The sequence below is a fragment of the Falco peregrinus genome, chromosome 5, assembly GCF_023634155.1.
Source record: "Falco peregrinus isolate bFalPer1 chromosome 5, bFalPer1.pri, whole genome shotgun sequence".
Lineage (NCBI taxonomy): Eukaryota > Metazoa > Chordata > Aves > Falconiformes > Falconidae > Falco > Falco peregrinus.
In genome coordinates this window covers 14,999,004-15,021,046 of record NC_073725.1, presented here as the reverse complement: position 1 = coordinate 15,021,046, position 22,043 = coordinate 14,999,004, and the positions used below count along the sequence as shown (strand labels likewise).

At 42.4% G+C, this 22,043-nt stretch overlaps 2 protein-coding genes across 7 annotated transcripts in view; one reads left to right on the top strand and one right to left on the bottom strand.

Moving 5' to 3' along the window:
- The window catches only part of CAPN7 (calpain 7), a 35,709-nt gene extending 23,325 nt beyond the window's left edge, over nucleotides 1-12,384 (top strand). For 2 of the 3 annotated variants that reach the window (XM_055805119.1, XM_013303099.3), the window contains 7 exons: nucleotides 236-371; nucleotides 830-905; nucleotides 3,213-3,358; nucleotides 4,027-4,089; nucleotides 6,815-6,945; nucleotides 8,078-8,170; nucleotides 8,252-12,384. In XM_055805119.1, the coding sequence (XP_055661094.1) occupies nucleotides 236-371; nucleotides 830-905; nucleotides 3,213-3,358; nucleotides 4,027-4,089; nucleotides 6,815-6,945; nucleotides 8,078-8,170; nucleotides 8,252-8,396 (790 nt within the window). In that variant the 3' untranslated portion in view covers nucleotides 8,397-12,384. The remainder of the gene's footprint in view (nucleotides 1-235; nucleotides 372-829; nucleotides 906-3,212; nucleotides 3,359-4,026; nucleotides 4,090-6,814; nucleotides 6,946-8,077; nucleotides 8,171-8,251) is intronic. The other variant, XM_055805120.1, reaches the window with a different exon arrangement.
- Nucleotides 12,385-13,487: 1,103 nt separating this feature from the next.
- Nucleotides 13,488-22,043, bottom strand: part of SH3BP5 (SH3 domain binding protein 5) — a 75,543-nt gene continuing 66,987 nt past the window's right edge. For all 4 annotated transcript variants that reach the window (XM_027793576.2, XM_055805124.1, XM_055805123.1 and 1 more), the window contains 4 exons: nucleotides 21,374-21,416; nucleotides 19,206-19,425; nucleotides 15,662-15,922; nucleotides 13,488-14,961 (listed from right to left, as the gene is read on the bottom strand). In XM_027793576.2, the coding sequence (XP_027649377.1) occupies nucleotides 14,780-14,961; nucleotides 15,662-15,922; nucleotides 19,206-19,425; nucleotides 21,374-21,416 (706 nt within the window). In that variant the 3' untranslated portion in view covers nucleotides 13,488-14,779. The remainder of the gene's footprint in view (nucleotides 14,962-15,661; nucleotides 15,923-19,205; nucleotides 19,426-21,373; nucleotides 21,417-22,043) is intronic.

Genomic DNA, 22,043 nt, shown 5'->3' with positions numbered 1-22,043 from the left:
TAGCATTTTTTATTATTGTGCCTGTGTTGTAATGATTTTATTTATAAATCAAAATTGTAAGATAATGCTTCTGACATGATTATGATATGTAATCACTGTAGATTCCAGTAGAAAATCAGCCTTCAGTACCTTCGTACTGATAAGAGATAGCTCCGTATATACGTGGGATTTGGAGTTAGTTTTCAAAGTGCGGATTAGTATCTTACCTGTCTAGTAACATCTGTGTTCCTTTTAGCACTTGGGATGCAAAGCAAGGCCCTGTGAAGGATGCCTACAGCCTGGCTAACAACCCGCAGTACAAGCTAGAGGTCCAGTGCCCACAGGGTGGTGCTGCCGTCTGGGTTCTGCTCAGCAGGCACATCACAGATAAGGTGCCGCCTTCTTTTTCCGTTAATAAGAGTTCTGCAGTATCTTCTGTAAATCTTTCTATATGACTTTCTGTTATTAGTATACTACTGCTTATGTTTTCAAGTTCAGGTATGTATGATTGTGTATATGTATAAATTTTAAATTCAGCAGGTACCACATAGCTCAATTTTTACTCTGGTTCTATTTCAACAATGTTGTTTGTAGGTAAGTGGATTGTATTCCACCAAAGGTCCTCAAGTAAATTTGGATCCTGGTGTTTGAATTGTTTTAAGTTAAATTAGTGGCACTTTATTTACTTCAGGTATTTTAAAAAGAATTGGGTCGGGTATCTCAATAAATACAAATATTAGATCATACCATATGGTCATCAAAAGGGATGATAGAATGTGTACTTGATTCTGATTAAGCATTAGGTGCAATCCAGAAGTGTACAACTCTACTTGATTTGTATTTTTTATAGGATGACTTTGCACACAATCGGGAGTTCATTACAATGGTTGTATACAAGACTGATGGCAAAAAAGTTTACTATCCAGGTTAGTGTACATTAATTGTCGAGAAGATTGTGTTATAAATAGATGGAGAATTGCAAAGGATTTTGTGGAGAGGAAAGGCACTTTTTGGTTCAAAACTAGACTCCTCACTGTAAGAGGTCAATCTGCTGAAATAGGTGTTTAGCTCTGACCACCTTCAACAGCCTTTGCTGAAAGAATAAACCAAGCTATCCATGTTGGAAACGTGCTAAGAGGTCTACATAGTCCTGCTTATTTTGACACAGTATTGTCTTTGTTCTGTTTATTTTGCAGTGGTAGTTAATGCTAAGAGGGAACAGATGTTGTGCTTTTGTTTATCTGATAGCATAATTATTTCCCACATTTGTAGAATTATGTAAAGGTTTATGGCTTCCCCTAAATGAAAATAATCATGGTTAACTGTTCTATGAACTTGGTTTAGTAAAGTACCTAAGCAAGCCCATGAGATACAGCTGAACACCTCAACCTATCTCAAAGTATTGGGTATGGAATGTTTAAGGAAAATATTTAGATGTTCAAATTTTATGCGAGTATTACTCCTGGTCATTATATGTCAGATTGTACTCACCTTGAGAAGAAGGGGCCTGGCTTTTGGAGCTGCTTTGTAGCTGCAAAAAAGCCATGTATGTTTTATTTCAAGACAGATAGCAGGTCTGAAACACAGGTTGAGACACAGGAAGTAAAGGTAGTGCCCAGGTTGAATGGATAGCCTGCAGTTTTAAGGCAGAGCAAATAATACCATATTTTTATTTATTCTTTACATCAAGTAAAAGTATTCCTTGGAATAATTCAGTGAAGGTGTATTCTAAGACAGGTAGGATTTGGACTTGCTTTTACAGATAGGGAACCACTTCAGAGCTGAGGTTGCATTCATGCAACACGTAATAGCAACAGTTAATTAGACAGTAGCTTTTAAAGCTTTTTTCACTAAAGAGTGGAATTTGTGTGGGTTTTCCTATTGGAATGGCTGGTAAGGGTTGTATTGCTCACCTCTGCTCTTGCTCGGGGAACTGGTCAGCAGAGTTCGCTTAGAATCCAAGCTGTCTGTCTGTGGAAAGCATCTCGGACCTGACCAAATCATGTTTTTGCGAGAGCTGATCTTGTTAAAGCATCTGCTTCTCCTTACAGCTCAAGACTTGCTTCTGGTGTTGCTAGTACTCGTAGCAGTGCTGATACTTCTTGTCCTACTGAAAACATTCTTAAGTGGGCAAACCAAACATTTGTATAGTGGAGGGAGTTGTTCAGTTGTGCTTGAAAGAGAGAGTCTCCCAGCAAGACCACTAGCGAGAACTGGATGATTCATGTGTTTTGTCTTGCTACCCAAGCTCGTTTATAAACTTTTAATCTCACGAGCTCCAACTTGTTTAAAACCTTTTTCTGTGGAAATAGATTGGTCAAGCTGCAGTATTATTTTTACCATCTGTTAAAATGAGATCAGAACAAAGCAATTTAATCTTTTGGCAGTGAGGCTGAGATTTCCCATTCCTAAGCTTCTCATTGTTTTATATTAATCCTTTCCCCTCTCCTGTGTTGTTTTGTGGAAGAAAATAAAAGGACCTGATCCGAGGCCTATTGAAGCAATTGGCTAGACTTGTTCCCGCTTCACTGAAATTAAAAGAAGTCTGGAAAGAACCAGTTAGGGGCCAAATAACAAATTAAGAGTGTCTAATTGTAAAAGCAAATATTTGGGATCTTTATAATAAGTACTGCATGAACATTGGTACTGGGATGCAACTAAATCTGTGTAATGATCACAAGGATTTGGGGGGTGGGGGGTGGAGAGAGAGAGAAAGAGAGTGAGTTAAATCAACATGTTTTAAAGTCTTGTTTACCCAGTGGCCAAAGATTTTGGCAGATGGCATTCTGGAACTGTCTAGCCAATGGAGAAGGAACAGATGACTCGGAGAGATTTTTAGGGTGCTTGAACATTCCTTATCTTTCTCTTTAAATTTCAACATAATTGCAGTAGGTCATCTTTGAATAGTGGGAAGCACTGGTTGACCCTGGTGAAAGATGGATAAGCAGGTTTCGCAAGTCACGGAATTTAAGCTGTACTTTCAAGTGCAGAATTTGTGTCCTGTCATGTGTGATGTACCTCTCCTGAAAATAATAGTTGCTTTTAAGATTATCTGTCCTAGTTAAGAGTAAATCTTGAGGCTCTCCTGAGAGCATTCAGGTCTGTTTACAGTCTAACCTGAGTACCAACAACCTGGCTTGTTAGCAAAATTCACTGATATAAAATGGCTAAGAAGTTTACCATGCTGGGGCATTTTTTGATCAGGGAAAAGTGTTCATCCTTTTCTTTTTCAGCTGATCCTCCTCCATATATTGATGGTATTCGGATCAACAGTCCTCATTATCTGACCAAAATAAAGCTGACCTCTCCAGGACCCCATACGTTTACCTTAGTGGTGTCCCAGTATGAGAAACAAAACACTATCCATTACACAATCAGGGTATGTGCTGTTGGCTTCATAATGAATGTAAACAATTGTCCTTTATTTGTAAGTTTGATTTTAAAAGTTTACTTCTAGATCAGTATTGTTATTTTGGGGAGGGAGGCTATGAATGATGGAGCAGAACTACTGGATGAAGTGTTCAATAATGTTCTCCTTTTGTAGTTAAGACAGTATAGTGTGTATGGTTTTAGTAATGAAATCAGCTGAAAAATACTTTATCTCCTAGAATAAAAAAATAATATCTGTTTATAGGCAAAGCATTGACTCTCTGTGTGTCCAAAAGAAGTCTATTTTAGATCCCAGTTAAGATCTGAAGTTTCTTGACTTCTCTTAAGCCCTTGGACTCAGTATGTGGATTTTTCTGTAACTGCTGAGTCATGTGATGATCGATGCTAGATGTCTTTCTTTGTCAATGGAAAAAAGTAAAATGCAGATTGTTTCCGTTTTGCTTTTTCTAAGAAAAAATTAAACGGAACTAAGTCTTACTAGTCCCAGCGCTGTTTGGATTCTGAGTTTTGGACAGGGCTGTCTGACAAGTAATATAGGCATGTGGAGAACAAGTATCTAAAAATGATGTGTAGGCAATTCTGCTTTTTTAACATATCATGATTTCATATGAAAAGTGCAAGATGCATGTGTGACCAGCTGATTCTTTTACAATGCAGGTGTATTCCTTGTGCAAGTTCACCTTTTCCCAGATTCCTACACCTTACACCATTTCCAAACGGGTAAAGAAATATTTTTTTTCTGGATAATAGTTTATCTGGATTGTTTAACTGTAAATTATTTGTAAATTATTTAACTGTAAATTAGTAATTATTTGTTAAACTGATAACAGTTTAACTGGATAATAATTCTGGTTTGTCTTTTCCGTATTTGAGTTGTACAAGGTTTTTAAATAAATTTTTATACTACTACCCAAAAATGCCAGCTTCTAACAAATGAAACTTCTTAACTAAAGCTTAATCTAAGCATTATTAGCACAAGATCAATCCTGTGCTTAAGTTACATAGAATTTGCCGAACTATTAGCTGCATTGTTAGCAGAATTCATACCGACATAAAAGGCCGTGGGCTGGCTCGCTCTGTTCACACCGTTCTGTATGAATGGGGGCTTGGCTTTCACCAGCACTTGGTCTGTATGCTCCACCTTCCTTAGTGTGTTATTATAGCTGTACCATTGCTGATACACTGTAAAGCCACTGTAGAATAGAATGGCCTTTAGAATAACAATCTGTACCCTAGTATTTAATTACTCTGCAGAGATCAGATTGCAGTAGTACTGCTGCAGAAGTGTTTCTCTTCCCACCCCACCCCACCCCCCCCCTTGAGAGAATTGCATGATTTTATTGGGGAAAATCTCTTGGCATGATGGGTATCTGTAGCAAGACCATGCCAAATGGACTGACTTAGGATGGCAATTATCACAACGTGTTACTTACTGTTCCTAAATTTTGTGAAGACGTCTCAAAGGTCTGTAGAATTGGGATAAGCGCTCACGTTGCTGAACAGGATCAAAGCAATATGCCCACGGTGCTTTTCACGTAGAAATGCTCCCTGATAGTACAGCAGCAGGGGCAAGAGCAAAAAAACTTGACCGAAACCAAGTAGGAAGCCCAGGCAGTTTTGGGGCCTGCTGGTGTTGATATTTCAGCTGTCGACACGAGCTGCAGTTATACTTTCAGCTGAAGTATAAATGTAGCCAAGAGCTCACTGGATGAAGTAACTCTTGTGTATTTTCACGTATTAGCAATTTCACCATCAAGAAAGAGTAAGCCAGCAGCTTCTACCTTTAAGCTCTGTACCTACCATGCATACCCTATATGCAAACATAGGGGAATCCTACTGTAGGTAGAAGTCTTCAGTCCAAACAGTAACTTCCTCAGAAAGTGAGGAACAAGGCTAGTTTGAGCCACTGTGGAAGAGTCCATTTTCTAGGACATTCATGCCTGAAGCCGGGTGCATTACGCTGTGATCAGGGAGGCATGCTGGCTTGCAGCTAGGCTCTCGAGTCCAGATAGTGTTTCGTACCAGCTGTTATTTCTGGAACAGCCCCACGAAGCTAGCCTGTGCTGGAGAATGGTAACTGGCTACAGAGAGCCCTGGGAACAGCGAGATGATTTGCTTGGTTCTTCCAGAAACCGTGGCCCTTTTTAGCTCTTAAAAATGGGGCTTAGTTTGGGGGAATACTTTAAGAGATCAAAAAACTCATTGAATGTGACCAGCCTGTTTGAGGCGGTTGTGTTATGTTTCAAAATAAAATTCAGTATGTGGAAACCTCCTGTTAATTCTTTGAAGATGTCTGTCTAGTATTTAAATAAAAGGCATGTTCTGTCTATCCAAGGACAGCTCTCTCTTCACAATTAAATACAAAAAGTTAGTTGCTTGTGCTTATTGGGTGCTGGCTTAGCAGTTACCATACTTAAAAACAAGCAGACAGATAACTTACTTAATTCACAGTTTACCAGTAAAAGCAAGTTCTGCTAGATGTCTTATACTACAGTGGAGGGGTCACCTCTGGAGCTCACCAAGCCCTAGGGGGATTCCTGGAACTAAGTGCAGCAGAGATGAAAAAGGCCTGGAAAGCTAACAACACCCAGCAGTTTTTGGTTCCTGGGTAGTAGCATGGTGGGGGGAGAAATCCCCCTTGCTTCCTGACTTGCCATGTTTGATGCTTTAGGATGCTGAGTGTGTCCAAATTAAAATAACAAGAAAAAACGTTGCTCCTTGCTGAACTGACAGAAAGGGGAGGGAAGTACAGGAGAAATGGATCTCTGCTATAAATTTGTGTGAATGCTTGGCATGTCTTACAAGTCTAACCTTTCAGTTTAATGACTAGCAGGAGGAACTCGCAAACAGATGGCCTTTTTCTCAGTGTCTGAGCAGCATTTTTCCTTTTGCATGTCTTTGTCCTTGCAGAATCTGTCCTTATGGATATCTTGTCCCTGTAATGCTGGCTCTCAGAGTGCTTATTGGTGAACAGACAGGGCTGGAGGCAGTGATTTCAAAAGCAAAGGTTACAACACAAGTAGTGTTGCACTTCCTGTACTGCTGTCAGTTCTCATTTAGCGCATCAGAGGAGGGTCCGAGGGGGACAAAAAACCTCAACAAATCTGCATAGTCCAGTAGTTGTGGGATACATGGCAATATACATCTTCCACTAGATGCAGTTTGTCATAGTCAGAAACAGTCACTCATTACTTACCTAGTATACGCTGAAAAAATACAGTATACTTTGAAGGTATTTAAGGCTTTGATCGAGACGGGTGCGGGACTGCAGTGAAGCCTTCTGAATACTTAACAGTCTTTCACTTGCACTTTAAAATTAGGAGTGAGTACTAAAGTCAGCGACCTCTTTAAAGTGAGAGGAGCCTCTAATCTTGTTTGTGTGTATACATAAGCAATACAAATCCTCAGGATACGAGGTATTTTCTGTACTTCTGACTTCTTTCAGGTTAATGGACAGTGGAAAGGTCACAGTGCTGGAGGATGTGGAAATTTCAGAGACACATACAAAAATAACCCCATTTATCAATTCCAGCTGGACAAGAATGGGCCATTACTAATTGAGCTACGGGGACCAAGGTTTGTAGAGAATAACCATGCATCAACACAGCAAGAGTATTACATGCTAAAGATAAAGCTCCCTGAAAATCCAGAAGACAAGGTGTGGGAGGTGGCTCAGGCTAAGTGCTATCTGTGTTTCTAACTTCACCATCAATGGTGACTTAAACCTGCATGTCTGCTACTGAGGAAATCCTTGATCTACAAGGGAAGCAGAAACCTTTCTCCTTAGTTTCAGGATCTCAGCAGAGTGAGGCCTTGCACAGAAGGGAAGACGGTACTCTTTCTTCCTCTAAAAATTAAATCACAATCGTAATTCCTTTTCTTCTGTAGCAGAACTAATATGCAAGGTACTGAACCCCTACAGGCTGTCAAACAATGGCCTATGCAGTAGCTTCAGCTCTGAAAGTGCGTTTACTCTGCCACTAGCCGGCCAGGAGAAGTACTGGATGTCAGTGCCCTGTGGAGTAGATCTACACAGTTTGAATTCCTTCGGCAAAATTCGGTCTACCTCAAAATACCGGTATACAGTGCTTCTAAATAGCAACATCTGACGTGCCGTCAAGTCTTTATCCTTTGCAAAGCTGCACCGTGGGCCTCACAAAATGGTAGCATGTCTCTATCCATCCTCCCCTCTTTGAGGAAACTCCTCCTCTCTGAAATGAAGATGAGTACTAAGTGGCTATACCGTTCTGTTAATTAAGTGGGGGTTTGTATGCACTTATTTCTGCACTTGTGGATCGTATTTGAGTAGTTTGAATGACAGGGGCAGCGGTGCCTGTCACATGCATTAAAAGCTAGCAGTGCAACATGAGCGATTCTGCTGAGATCGTGGACGCTGATTTCTCTTACTGATCACCCCAGGATCTATGTGGCATGGCACCAGCGTGTGTCACCTCAAGTTTAACTACCTGAAGTCTGCTTAAATGCAGAGGCAGATTTCTAGCATGTGTAGCTCCAAATCTGAAGTGTGTTCTGTCTTTCTCCAAATTCTACGTTCATGTTGTGGTAAGCGTGACTTAAAGTTTGTCACAAATGTGGCAGAACTTTTAGATGTCTTCCAGTTACACTGTGTAGTTGTTAATAAATAGCCCTCTTTGTGGTAACCCTGATGACCTGAATAACTGAAATAAGTCTGTCACATCACTTGCAGGCAATACAGTGTTGGCTTTGAACTCATCACGGTCTCAACAGTAGGAGATCCTGGTTCCTACGGCTTTCAGAAAAAAAGCAGTGGTGACTACAGGTAATACTTGCTTAATGGAGTCTTAAAGTTTTGAAACATACTGCAGATCTTGGTTCTAACAGGTAGTTTCTTTTATCATAGGTGTGGCTTTTGCTACTTGGAAGTGGAGAACATATTTTCTGGAGTTTACAACATTATCCCCACCACATTTCTGCCTCAACAAGAGGGTCCTTTTTTCTTAGATTTTAACAGTGCTACTCCTCTTAAGGTATTACAGCTGCAGTGAAGAGACAGATCTGCGCGTAACTGTTTGAGGTGTTTTTGATCTGAGAACAGGACAACTCTTACTACACATATGCATAAAAGAAAATTACATTCTAAGGTTGTAGCCAAAAGCATGAAATTACTGATTTGCCAGTTAATTGTGGTAGACAGCTGTGGGTTTTGCTGCTATGGTATTGGAGTGAGCACTATTCAACAGGCTTGTGAACAGGCTAAAACGCTTATATGCAAATGAACTGGCAAAACTCTATTGCAGATTTTTCCACACTTCAAATCAAAGTTTAGTGAGTTAAGAGTAAAACTACCATTGAAATTCTCTTCTCCCAAAATACCAGGGTATAAGGGTTTAAGACTTTATGCTTAAAAGTAAACATGTAAGGCAAAAAGTATTGTGTATTCTGCTTATTCAGTCTCAGGACCAAATAGCTTTTACTACATATTTGAGCTGCTATCTTGAATGTTTTCAGCATTGAACTAGTTCTCACAACTAAATGTAAGTTTACTACTGCTGAGCATATACTATTCCAAACTAACACGTTCAGCTTATCTAGAATATGTACATAGGAATAAAGGAAAAGGAATATTCCGGCTTTAGCCATTTCTGAAAGAAAAGCAATGGCTTTTTCACTTGTGCTACATGTACTTTGAGAGCTGTTAATTTCATATCTGTATTACTTTAGTACATAATAATATTATAGCACAAAGTACTATGGCTTTCTTCCTACTAGCTGTAATCCAGATCAGCAGTGAAAACAGGAGGTTAGCCAGCAGTCGCACACAGACAGTGCCGCCTGCCCTTTGTTCAGCAGGTGTGAAAGGTTCTCATTGAAGGGTGCACTGTAAAGAGTCTCTGCACCTACTGAGGTAGTGAACCACCCACCATCAGCATCCCAGCAAAGAAATGTTTTATTCTCATAATTTTTAAAAATATTCAGCCTGTAGGGGAAGGATCATTTAAACCGCTCCCCCTAATAAACCATGGCTGTAAGAAATGCACTTGCCGATCCCATTATACAAGACTTCTTTGAAAAGATACCTTTCTCCTTGTAAGATGAAACCAGTGAATGAATTGAACACGTGGCCAGTGTTGTCAACAGAAGTAGGGTCAGAGTTCTCAAGAAAATTGTGGAATTTGCAGAACAAGATTTTTTTAGAAGCCCAATATATGTGCTCTTCCTCTGGAAGATCTATATATGTTGTATCTGAAGGTACCTAAAGGTAACAGAGCTTTTAATTTAAAAGTACTAACTGCCTCACAGATTCTAAATGCATTATTTTTTGTTGTCCTAAATTTTGGCAGACTTAAAATTCCACTATATTTGACAGCTGGGGGAGAGGGTGTTTTAAAAACAGCTATAGGAAGTTCTTTGCCAGTTCAGAGGGTTTGGCATTTTTCCAAGCATAAAGGTAGCATTTTCTTATTTTAGAGCACAGGTGCCATTTGGTCATTGGGAAACTGAGCACACGTGCTACAGGAGCACCAGAAATACCTGTGGGCTAAAATGATTACCATAAAAGTTTGCTATTAGCCCTCTCCAGAAAGTACAAGATACGCTTGTTTCATTTCCTTCACCAGACAGCTGCTTAACAAATGTCTAGCTTTCAAAGGGCACTGAAGGCACATGCCTCTCTGACTGCACTTCTCTCAAAGACCATCTGGGCTAGAAAATTTACGACAAGTGTGTCAGTGTGACTTACCTTTTTTTTGCAAGGAAGTTTCTGATGATTATTGCCACAAATCAACAGAGGGAACGGCGTGGGTACAAGCTGAGTGAAAAACAGATGGGGTTCTTTGTTGTTCTCCTTGGCTTTTGGAGTATGTGCCAAGGCCTGCTTCAGCCCTACAAAATTAAAATTTCATACCACTCATGTTTTCCCTACAACTTTGTGTTAAGTTTCTAGCTCAGACTAAACCAGAGTAGTAATGGCTCCTGCATATATTTTATCACCTATGAAGTTAGAGATAATTAGGAAGTCTCAGCTGAGTATCTTTTTGACAGCACAAAAGGCAGATGCCAGAACTGCCAGCTTTCAGTACTAAGTTCTTGCACATCCTCTGCTATTTGGGATCAAGCTGGTAGACTTGCCTACAGTAAAATCTGTTGTTGTTCTTCCGTAGTTTGTTTCTACTCTGCAGGAGGGGGGGTTCTGTCTCTTACACACACACACACCCCAATTCTGGATGAAACAAGCATAAGGCTCAGCTTCCATACTGTGCTAAACTAAAAGCAATGAATATACTCACTCTCTCTTAATGCCAGGGCAAGGCATTAAGGCCAAAGGATCCTATCTGTACCAGGATACACTAACATGTTTTACACATTACAGTACAGTCAGGGGATTTGGCTTATCCCCATAAATGCACAGGATTTAAGCCTTAGTGTCAGTGTCCTTTATAACACAAGTCCTATTCAAATATTGCACCGATTAGCTACAAGAATACCACGCTGTACGTTTCCTTTCAGATATAGGGCAGAATACTCAGGTGGAGTATTTAAAAGGAAATACAAAATAGTCTCAAAAATTCTAGTCTACAGGTTCTGGTTGTGGCAAATGAGTTTTACAACAAAGCTTTCTTAGGAAGAAAAGTTCATGTAAGCACTTATGACTTGCTTTGATATTTTCTGTCAAATACATGCTTCTGTATTTTTTTTTCTATAAGTAAATCTGGAAAAATTACTTGAAAGTGAATTAATCCTTAGATTTTTCAACAGCCTCAGGTCAATATCTAGGTTAAGCCTTTCTTTGCCCTATACCATTTAGCATTTTTTGATCCATATGACATACAATAATTCCATGACTGTATCAGCATCTAATGTGATGCAGCAAGACTTTCAGAAAGGAATAAGGCTGCATGTGCAAAAATTTAAATAGCTGCACAACAGCTCAGGCTATTACAAATGTACATTGGTCATTATGATGCACCTCTTGACCCTTAAGTCTTCTCTGCCTGTAAACGTGTAATTCAGGTTTTTAAACATTAAAATAGAAAGACTCATAAAACATACCATCAAGCATCCCACACGCATAAATTGTTTGTCAGACACTGTACAAAATGAGGGTGATAACTGACAAAACAAAAGCCAGTTGCTTTAAGGGTCTGTAAGAGGATTTACACTTTCTTCAATTCACTAAGGAAAGACTACTTACAAAGAAATTATTTTTAATTTTCTATCAGTGGCACAGAGGGATAACTAGAGATTGCCTCTTCAGAAGTTCTGACATTCTCCTCACATGCTGCACAACCTTTCCTGTGTGGTTTATTTTAAAAAAAAAAAACAAACCAAAACCCAACACACCTTCTTTGAAGCTGCATACAAGACCCCATAATGCTGCTATTTATAGTTCAGGACAAGACACACACCCCAAAGCCCACGCATCCCCCAGTTTGTTTTATTAGGGAGGCAACAAGTTAGTCCTCCATTAGTCCAAGCCATCAGCTCTCAAAGACTCAGTGAGAGGTCATGCCATAGATGAATGGTATGAGCAGCTTCCATCCCATCTGCCCCATGCGTCTGAGATTCAGTTCTAGTTCCCTGATGCAAGTTTCTTGTGACTTTTGTAAAGCAGTTATGCACTTGACCATATAATCTATGTGGTATTTGAACAGCCGATTATTTAGAATTAAGTTTATGTACACACAGTAGAGGGTTTTGACATGCAGTCAGCGAGGACATTTAAATTGTTTGATAATACCAAAGAGAAGCAGAATTCCTAGGTTAACATCATTGTTTATACATTCTCACTTCAGGGCAGCTGAAGTGATCACGTGTACTTTGATACATCAGAAGCTTATTTTTATATCCATGAAGGCAGCTACCATAGTGTCACACTTCAGAATGCACAAAGAGCTCCAACAGAAAAGTAGCTGGAGAAAGCTTGTTCATTTGCCTGTACTCCATAGTGATGTGTGTTCATTTAAGTTTGTCATATTTATCATTACGGCTTTTATGAAGTTTAAAATAAAATGAGTTTTCCATTAATTTATTAGACACGCAGCTCGGCCTGTTTGCTTGCACGTCTGAAAGGTGATTTACCTGCCAAGCCTGAGGGCAGACTTGCTGCAGCAGAAGGCTGCAGCAAGATCTTTACACAAATCTTGCAGAAGTATGGTGTAAAAGCAGGTTCCACACCCTTTTGAACTTCCTGATCAGTGTTTTTACCCTGCAGAGCTAAACCCAATCAGCACATAAGCAAGGCAGCACAGAGCTATTTTTATATCCTGTTGAGCATAAAATCAATTCGTTGCCCAAGTGCAGGGAGTTTAGGTTTCCAGTCAGAACTGGCAAGATGGGAGGCAAAAACTGGCAAGAGTGGTTAACAAAACAAAACAAAACAAGAAAAACACACACACACCATCAAAAAAACACCCAAACAACCCAGAAAGATGTAACAGGTTGACTGGCAAGTCTGCAAAAATAAGATACTCAACCACAAATACCTCTGCTAATTTTTCTAACTGTATGCAGCACAGACAATAGTTTAACTACAAAAGTCTAAGCAAAAATATTTAGTGCCACGTGGCATTTCATATTGAATACTGTCAGTCTTGGCTTTTTCCCCAAGTAATGGCCACATCAGAAGGTGGAACCACAGACTTCTTTCCTAAGCATTTATTGGGCTGGGAAATGCTAGCAATGGAAGAGTGAAGCCTTCAGGTCTTCAGAAGATGTAAATGTATAAATATTTAAAGCTATTACAGCTTAACAGCTATAACATGTTGAATCTAATTTTTATGAAAATGCGCTTCTTTACCTCAAATCCTTTATGGCCTCACAGCGAATTTCAGCGGCATGAAGTACAGAGGTTTTATGTAAGCAAATACCTTCCATTTTCTGCATACCAAGGAATTTTGGAAAACTTGACTAAAGCTCTGGTCTCACGCCATTCAGAATAAAAACTTAATCACATATGCAGGGATCCAGGAAGCTGGAAGGAGGTAACAAGTTGTCCACATACCACGAGGGAGTCCAATACCAGAGTGTCATGGGGCTGCAATCTTCGACTGGAAGTGGATATTTAAAGACTAAACTTGCTGTGGGAGAAGATTCAGTTCTTGACACTTGAGATAGACTTCACTTGCACAGACTCAAAATGTGGAAAACAAAAATGTTTACTGTAGTGTGAAGAATCTTACATTAACTTTGAGAATAGATACACAAGCTGTGGCAGGAACAAAATACAACAGGACTGCAAAAACATAGACTAGAAAATACTTTGGGCAATACTAAAATTAACAATTAAAATCCCATCAAATTAACAATATAAACTGATGTTTTAGATAAAATGGTGCTTTCAGAAATGCTTAGCCACCAAAACTGAAGAGTCCTAGGATTTTTACTACCACTTATTAGCATAATTACCAGACACTACTACTGCCTAACAGCTGCTGGCAAAACATGCCCATGCCCTTTCTAGTTTTACTGAACACTTTCTCTAGGGCATACTAAAATCCCAAGTCCCTTTAACAGTTATAAAACCCCACACAGTACAACTTACGAAGAAGCTTAAGAACACATTGTCAATCTACACTGGCAATTCCTTTTCTTCATGCATATTTCAATGGCGAATCCCTTATCATAACTGTCCTGAAAACATCTATGACTTCCATTTTTGAGCAAAAAAAACCCACTTAAAGTGCTGAAAAATAATACTTCACTTCGGGGGGGAGGGAGGGGGGCGGGGGAAGGGCAAGGGGCCTATCAACTCTTTTTGGTCACTGGGCATCACCCTTAAGATCCAAGCCAGACTTGGGAAGGTGGCTAGAAAGGGCCTGCCACCGCTGAGCGTTACCATTGCCTATCTGTCTGTCTCAACACTGTTTTCTGTAGGCACGACTCATCTTCATCCTTTCTGCGAGCACCAAGGGAAGAGTGAAGGCTTTTAGACACCACACATGCAACAGCTTTCCTGTATACAAAATATTTCTACAGTTTCAGCATAATACAGACAAATACAGATGTTTAAAGAATATGCCACTTGTACTCAAGAGATCCACTGTATCTAAAGAGCATTTCATTCTACAAAACTGAAGCCAAACTGCACTGGGCAAATGTTTGGCTTGGATTTCAGACCCCCCCAACTGGCATGAATTTACACGGGAATATTACTAGTTATTGCTTCAGCCAGGCTGCTACAAAACAATTTACAAAGTCTGTGAAATATGAGCACAGCTTAAACATTTGATAACTTGTCCGGCCTACAAAGGATTTACTGAATAAAAACTTCAGCCCTCTACATCAATTAGACTTCTTAGTGCAGTTTTAAATTCTTAGAGTAAACACTTAAGATTTGGCATATATTATTGGCACAATGTTCTTCAAACACCTAGAAGTTCATGTATAAATATTTGTACTCCCATTAATCAGGACAGGGCAAAAGGAGGACTCAGCCAATCTGGGCAGCTTTTCTGCCAGCGCATATTCCCTCTTTGATTTTCATGCACTGAAGGGAGAGCTGCTTCATTCGGTTATCCAAAGCCAGCCCTTCAGCGGAGCTGCTCCTGCTGCTGCTCCTATTCTTGTTCACTCTGTCGCTTGTCTTGTTCTCAGCCCCTTCTGCCCTATCCCCTGCAAAGAAAGGATTAAACTACATGTTAAACCTGGATTTCATTCTGTAACTTAAGCTTCAAGTGGGTGCCTCTGCAGCTTCCTTTGCCAAAGAGTGGGAAAAAAAAATATATAGGAGCAGGAGCCAGATGCTTTAACAAAAACGAAGTTGGCCTTCCAAGCCGTGTACATCTTGTGCACTGCATCAGCAAATTACGGTATAAACAGCCTTAGGTTGGAGAACACAAAGAGCAGTGGTAATCCTCTAGTCTGAGCTTATCAGCAAGGGCTGGCACAGCCTGCAAGAGGTTCCTTTCGGCACGTTATTTGTTTGTGGTTTTTTTTCCTGGGAAGCAGGATTTTCAGCAAAACAACCAACCAAAAACACAACCACCAAAAAAACCCAACTAAACTCAGATTTTCCTTAAAATAGATGTACCATCAGAATCCCACTGATCGCTGATTTTGTGAGAAACCTCAAACCCCTCCACTGAGACAGAACTGGGGAACCTTCCCAGCCAGGAGAACAGTAATTAAAACATTTTGGATGTCATTATTAACTGCGAGATGCAGGGCCTTCAAGAACTGCCTTCCCCAAAGATGCGGCCAGCGGGTCAGAGCTCAGTAAGCTGGCGATATGCCTAGGGGAGCTGAGAAGGTTTTCCTGCTCCCTTTAAAAAGCTGAAAAGCATTGGCCCAGGACGTATCCAGCTGTGCGTACCTCTTTCAGCTTCACACTCGGGGGAGGATGCCCCGCTGCATTCGCTTCGGGGGCCAAGGACAGGAAAGAGCATCCCAAACTCTGAGAGGGATACAGGGCTGGGCAGATCCAAGCTTCCAGGTCGCGTCGCAGGAGGAAACTGAGTGGGCACCTCACAAGGACTCGTAGCACCAGAGCTGAAGCTGGACACTGACTGAGTTTCCGAATCTTCTTCGGATATGAAGCTGCTGCCATTATCATCCTCAAACACTTCTGAAGCCACTGCAATGTTCAAAGAATATTTCAGTTAGCAGGGCTAACACCCTCCAGGCACGTTCCCGGGCAAAGGCAGTTTCTCAGGTTTGCATCTTCTGCACATGCATGCACTGCTAACCCGCGGGCTGCCTCTTCTCATGCTCTGCCCCCTTTGCAAAGCCTTAACCCAGCATTTCATACGTGGATTATGAAGGCCTGATTCTGCTTTGAGGAACAGCACACCTGCCAGCCATGCCATGCAAGACCAGCTCTACACTTGCTACTGCTCCTCATGCCAAGATGCTTTTGGATTTTTACTGTCCCTGGTGCCCCCTGCCTAGCTGGCCTTGTTCTCTTGTGGTCTGTGGTACCTAACTTAGGCCAGTGCCTAGTCCCGTGTGCCTGCCTCACCCAGCACCATCTTGATCCCAGCACAGACTCCTGGCTCCAGGGGCAGATTGCTTCCACCTTATTTTCCCACTTTCGGAGTTAAAATCCGGCACGATCTCCCAAGATCTCTTTTTGGATGAGGATCACCAAGCAACACCAAATTAAAAAAAGCCCCACCCACACATACAATTTTTCTTGTTCAAGTTTGCTCAGATCTGAATTCTAGTTAAAGCAAACCAACTCCAAACTCTCTGGCTAAATCAGGCTGCTGGGTCTTTGTTAGCAACAGGAGGAGAAATCCATTAAAGAAGGTTCCATTTTGTGCAACATAGGGGTGTAGGTTTTGCTAAAATTCAACATTTTTCAATCTTGGCTCATTGCAGGATGGGGACCTATGAACTAAAGACTTCTGCATACAAGTAGTCCCACCAGGATCAGAAGGTTTTTTACATGCATCAGCCTCTACACAACAAAAGCGTGTGCTGGAATCACACTGGTCTAAAGAAGTCCCACAAACAGCAAGACATTTACAGTGACCTGAGGTTATCTCCAATTACACCTTGCAATTCCTGCCCTTGTTAGAGAGACTCAGAACCGCCTTGAAAGAGCAGCAGGAGCCAAGCAGAAGCATTAACACAGTGGCTCAAAGAAGTTTCAAAATAGTTCTTTGGTTACCCTGGCAGCCTGGGGCTCACATGCACCACTCGGACACGAAGGGTGCCAACAGAGGCAGCTACTGTCATAGCTATTGCAAGGAGGTCCAGCCTCTTTCTGCTGTATTTGCAGATTGCAGAACTGTACTTGCACATCAGAATTGACCTAAAAGGCTTCAAACATAAAACTGATAACAGATTATCCACCTTCCTGAGCCCCTTCCAGGGGACTCTGTGCTCAGAGACAGTTTGTGGTTTGGGTTTTGTTGGTTTGTTTTTAACGATGTCAAATCCAAAACTGCAGAGCTGCCTTTCTTCTCACTTGCTTTGTCTTACCAATATACGGTGAGCAATACAGGTAACTGCAAGGGGTGAAAGCAAAAAAAAAAAAAAAAAAAAAAAAAAGGGTTGGGCAAAAAAGATGTTTCCAATTACAGGAGTCCTCTACTTGGCAAGAAGCAGTGACACTAGCCAGTCTTACAAGCGGCACAACTTAAACTGTAACTTACTCATCACCACCTAAACTTACTATAACACACAGGAGCATCTGCTAGGGCCAAGAAATTGTTGCTGATGATTTGGTGTACTATTCAACTCCAGCAGACATAAATCACGATACAAAGGACCTTGGTGGAAAGCCCCCCACGTTAACAATGCATGAGAGCTGCACCTGTCAAGGCTATTTTGGTTATGATGTCTTGCAGGCTGCTAGTCCTGCCCAGTCACAACCCAGTTCTGTGTTGGCACTAGATGCAACCTGGAGTCCTTCCACCTATGTCAGGCTGTGCAACTCAAAGAGAGGGATAGACCCATGCTGCCAGTCCTTGCCTGCGGCCTCAGCAGCAGCCAGAAGGGCCAGCAGCTTGTTGCTCTGAATTAACTTTCCTGGTTCTTTCTGGCCCTACATACCAGGCCCCTGAACTCCTTCAGCGCAACAAAACCCTCCACTCACTTACACCCAAGGCTCTTGGAAGGCCTTCTGCACGAGGAGGAGCACTTGTGGGTATCCCAAGAGGCAATCCTTGTCTAAATGAGAAAGGCTCAACTCTGGCTCTTCATGTGCAGCCATACCAAAACCACAACGCATCAGCTGGCCCAGACACTGCGCCTGCTGTGGCAACTCAGGTCCCAGCTACACAGTACTGAGTGACAGCTCCAGCACATCATGCAAAAACTGCCGCTGCAGAGAATGGAGGCCAGCCCAGGGCTGCCTCCCAGCTCTCACAGCACAGATGGGCTCTACTGTGGACCTACATGGCCCCGCACCAGTACGCACCACTGTCTACAAGGCAACTGCTTATTCAGCCTTCGGGCACTGGGGTTGTGTAATTATGAACTCCTGCAATCCTGACGTAGACTTTTCCCTGCAGAAATGGAGCTGAAATACAAATTAAACTGGGATTTGTGGATCCGGGTAGAAAAAGACTTTCCACATGAAGAAGGAGAGAAGGTGTCCAGGAGGGAGGAAAAAGTGGGCTACATGGAGTGTTCATCTATCCACTTTCATCCAGAGCCAGGACAAAAAGCGAACTCACAATACAACAGACCGTTCCAGTGTGTGCAACCCAAGGACCCCACGTGCCTAGAGATTAGCTAGGCTTGCAGCGTGCTCAGTGGTTGCTGCTGTCACCCAAGAGAAACATCTCTCACACAGAGCCTCTCAGTGCACTGCATTAGCACATTGCTGCCTCTTTGCTTCCCTTATTCACAGCACACGTGCTCTGCTGAAATCACATATTGACAAAAGATCCTACAGTGCAAAGGAGCTTAACCCTACACCCCTTCTGTGCGAGCATCACGCCTTTCTGTACTGCTGTAGCTCTTCCACAGGCCCAACGCTGCAAGACAAGTGCATGATCCAAAATACCTGTTTCCAAACAGCACCGCCACCTCAACAACCTGGCTGAGTGATCTGCAGCAGCCTGTGACCACTCCAGGCAAGTCCCCGACAGCAGCATCACTGGCTTAAAAATAAGAAACATGCTTTGAAGTGCTTTAGTTCTGTTCCTTCCATACAGCACTGTACAAAAAATAACAGTGATGTTAAGGGAACAGCTGTTGCACTTCAACTCACATCCTTCTCCCTTGAAAACTGGCTATTAAAGAATACAATCAACTCCTGTAATAATGAGAAGCGTTACAAGTTAGCCACAGTCCCACAACAGCCAGCAAATTTCAAACTGCAGAACATGCAGATCAACCTTCATCTCAGCATTTCTTAGGACACCCATGGGATATTCCCAGACACGGGAGTGCTCTGTACTCACTGGAGATGGTGTCTGACTCCGGTTTACTTGCTGACAGGTCTTCCACAGAGGTATTGCTCCCTTCAGCACCCACACCACACCCTCGAGGCCCCATGGCAGTGGACCGTCTCCTCTCGTGAATCTCATCTGAGATCATCTCCAGGTTTTTCAAGGCAGTCTTATACTCCCCCTTTGCCAGAGCCAGTTTTGCCTGCAGGTCATCCACTGTTTTCTTCAGTTGCTAACAAGGAAGACAGGTATTACGTGTGCTTTCATTATGAACAACATGCAGTATGCAGTTCTCTGTTGCATATCCATGTGACTTGCTCTGCACAGGCAAGCTAGCATAAACCAGGGTTGGTATCTAGGTGATGGGAGAGTTCATAATTCAAGAACACACCAGCACAAGCAGTGGCGCTTGAGAAGGAGACAGCAGCAAAGCAGACAACGGTAGCCAGGGGCTGGGATTACCTCTGGAGTATGGCAATGGCCCAAACTAAGCATAAACCAGGTGTCCCCTAGTTAACATGCAGGATCTCTTACTAACGCGAATGCAGCTCTCAATGGTATGTCAATGCTTATCCTACAAGGACTCCTAAAGGTTTGCTGGCAGCCCCTGCCTGCAGGGCACAGCATGGCTGTGGGTCATCCCCAAAGGGGCTAAGCCTCACTCTCCTCTAAGCACCAGACCCATCGCTTCTTGGTTACTAAACTGGTAGATTACAAAGCAGCAACCCTCCAACCCTGACAGCTGTAGTAGAGCAGTTTCCATGTCCCCAGGTGCAAAGCCCACTCTACAGGAAGGGCAGAAGTGTTGTACACCCTGTCTCCCAAAGTCAAAACTGCTTGTATAACTGTAGCTGTCTCAACTCTGTTTTATATTGTACATTAAAAGCAATCTGTGCCATCTTTTGTATTATATTTTACACAGTCACCCTGCTTCAGGAAGGCACTGAGCAGCTGTCGTGGAGAAGCAACAGGATCCCAAACAGTGGGCCTATGCTCACGGAGAAAAGGGGGATTCTCAAAAAATGCCTCCAACCAGAAGGGATTACTGAGCTGGCACCCAGCCCAGGACAGGCAAGGGTGCAACTCCAGCATCAGCTGGCCACAGCTATGCAGGCAGGTAAGATGGAGGAGCAGAGGGCTGCCCAAGTCTGGATCCTGGCAAGTATCTCTGAGGCTTACAAAGCGCTGTTGCATCCCAGGCAGCCCAGGGAAGGGCTCACAGAAAAAAAAAAAAAAGGTGTGGGACACACCTTACATCCCAGGCAAGGAACAGGAATCTTCTTCTAGCTAGGCTCCAGCTGACCTAGCACCCCAGTGGAGCCTTCCTGCACCCATGGCCAACAGTGCAAGGCAACGTGCTCCACTCAGACCCTGTGCACACCCCACACACCTACAGCACCAGCTGCTACCCTTCAACCCAGAGGAGCAAGGCTGCCAGCTTTTAGGGGCCACATAAAGCAAAAGTCACTCAAATAGAGAGTGAGATTCTTGCATTTAAATTTTTAGTGCGACTTTGCTCTCCCACACCTGGCAGCTCCAAGACCAAGGGCTGTAACAGCAGGGCTTACCATCCCATTCACAGCTGCCATGCCCACCCTGGGACCACTGTGCCCTGCAAGGCATGCACTGTGCCCAATCACTGGCCAGACATTGTTGCACTACACAGAGTAAGTACAGTGTAGTGCAGAGATGCCAAAAAAAGCCCTGCAGCACCCCATCCAGCCAAACCCAAAATCAGAAATTCACATCTGCATGACATTTAGAGTACTACGAGCAGGTTACTTGTTCTGTTAATTGACCCAATCAGTGAAAAAAGAACCCCAAGCACAGTTAAACAGTCTGTTGCATAAAACATGGCACAGTCAGACACACCCCCCAAAACCCACAACAACAAAACAAACCCCAGAGATTTCAAGCTACAGGAAGTAAAGATGGTCAAATTGTATTTGTTTGGTTCTGGAAGTAAGCAGCAGGTTTCCAACAGTCTTATTTCACACAAGGAAGCAAAGCCTCTTTCAGTCTTTTATCTTCTGAATGTGCTTAGCAAATTGCTCAAGAGGTTTTGAATTGAATTTGTTTTATACAGAAATGCAACACAGTTGTCAGAACACTTTAGATGCAATTTCAGTATTTACCGTAAGCACTAAAGAGTTTCAGATCGATCTGAATTACATACGTACCTCTAGTTGTACATAGTACTTTGCCTTGAGTTCAAAATAAGGTCTGTAGAAAAACAAAGAACAATTGTTTACAATCGCTGGAACTGAATGCAGAGTACTGAAGTGGGATTTGGTCTCTTCACAACATTAACATAGCTATTTTGTGTTTCACAGTAACGCTGAGAGACTACTATCTAGATGATAGCACACCTACATGTCCTCTCAACGCCTCTCTTCTCCCCTCTAATGTATCCGTTTCTCATGGGTCTTTTGGCCTAAATACAAATTGCAAAATTCCAGGTAATGGAGTTGACAGCATAATTCCTTCAGACCTAGCTTCTGCAAGACATTTAAATGAAACGTCCAGCTTCAAGTGTAGGCATCCTTTCTGTACCCATCTAATTTCTGAGCCCACAGCACATGTAAAATCCCCACAAGAAGGTGAACCTTAAGACCTCTCCACGTTCAGGTGGGGGGGTGTGGAGTGGCAGTTCTTAGGTTTTGCAGTGAAGGAGAAGGGATGAAGGGAGGTCAGAGCACCGCATGCAAGGGCACAGCACTTCCCGCCAGTGGCCCACCAGGCACTTCCCTCCCACTGCACAGCTCCCCAGCAGTTTGCTTGGGCACGGAGGACTGTCACACCACGTCTGTTTCCCACTATAAACAACAAGACTTACTTAGAAGGTTGCAG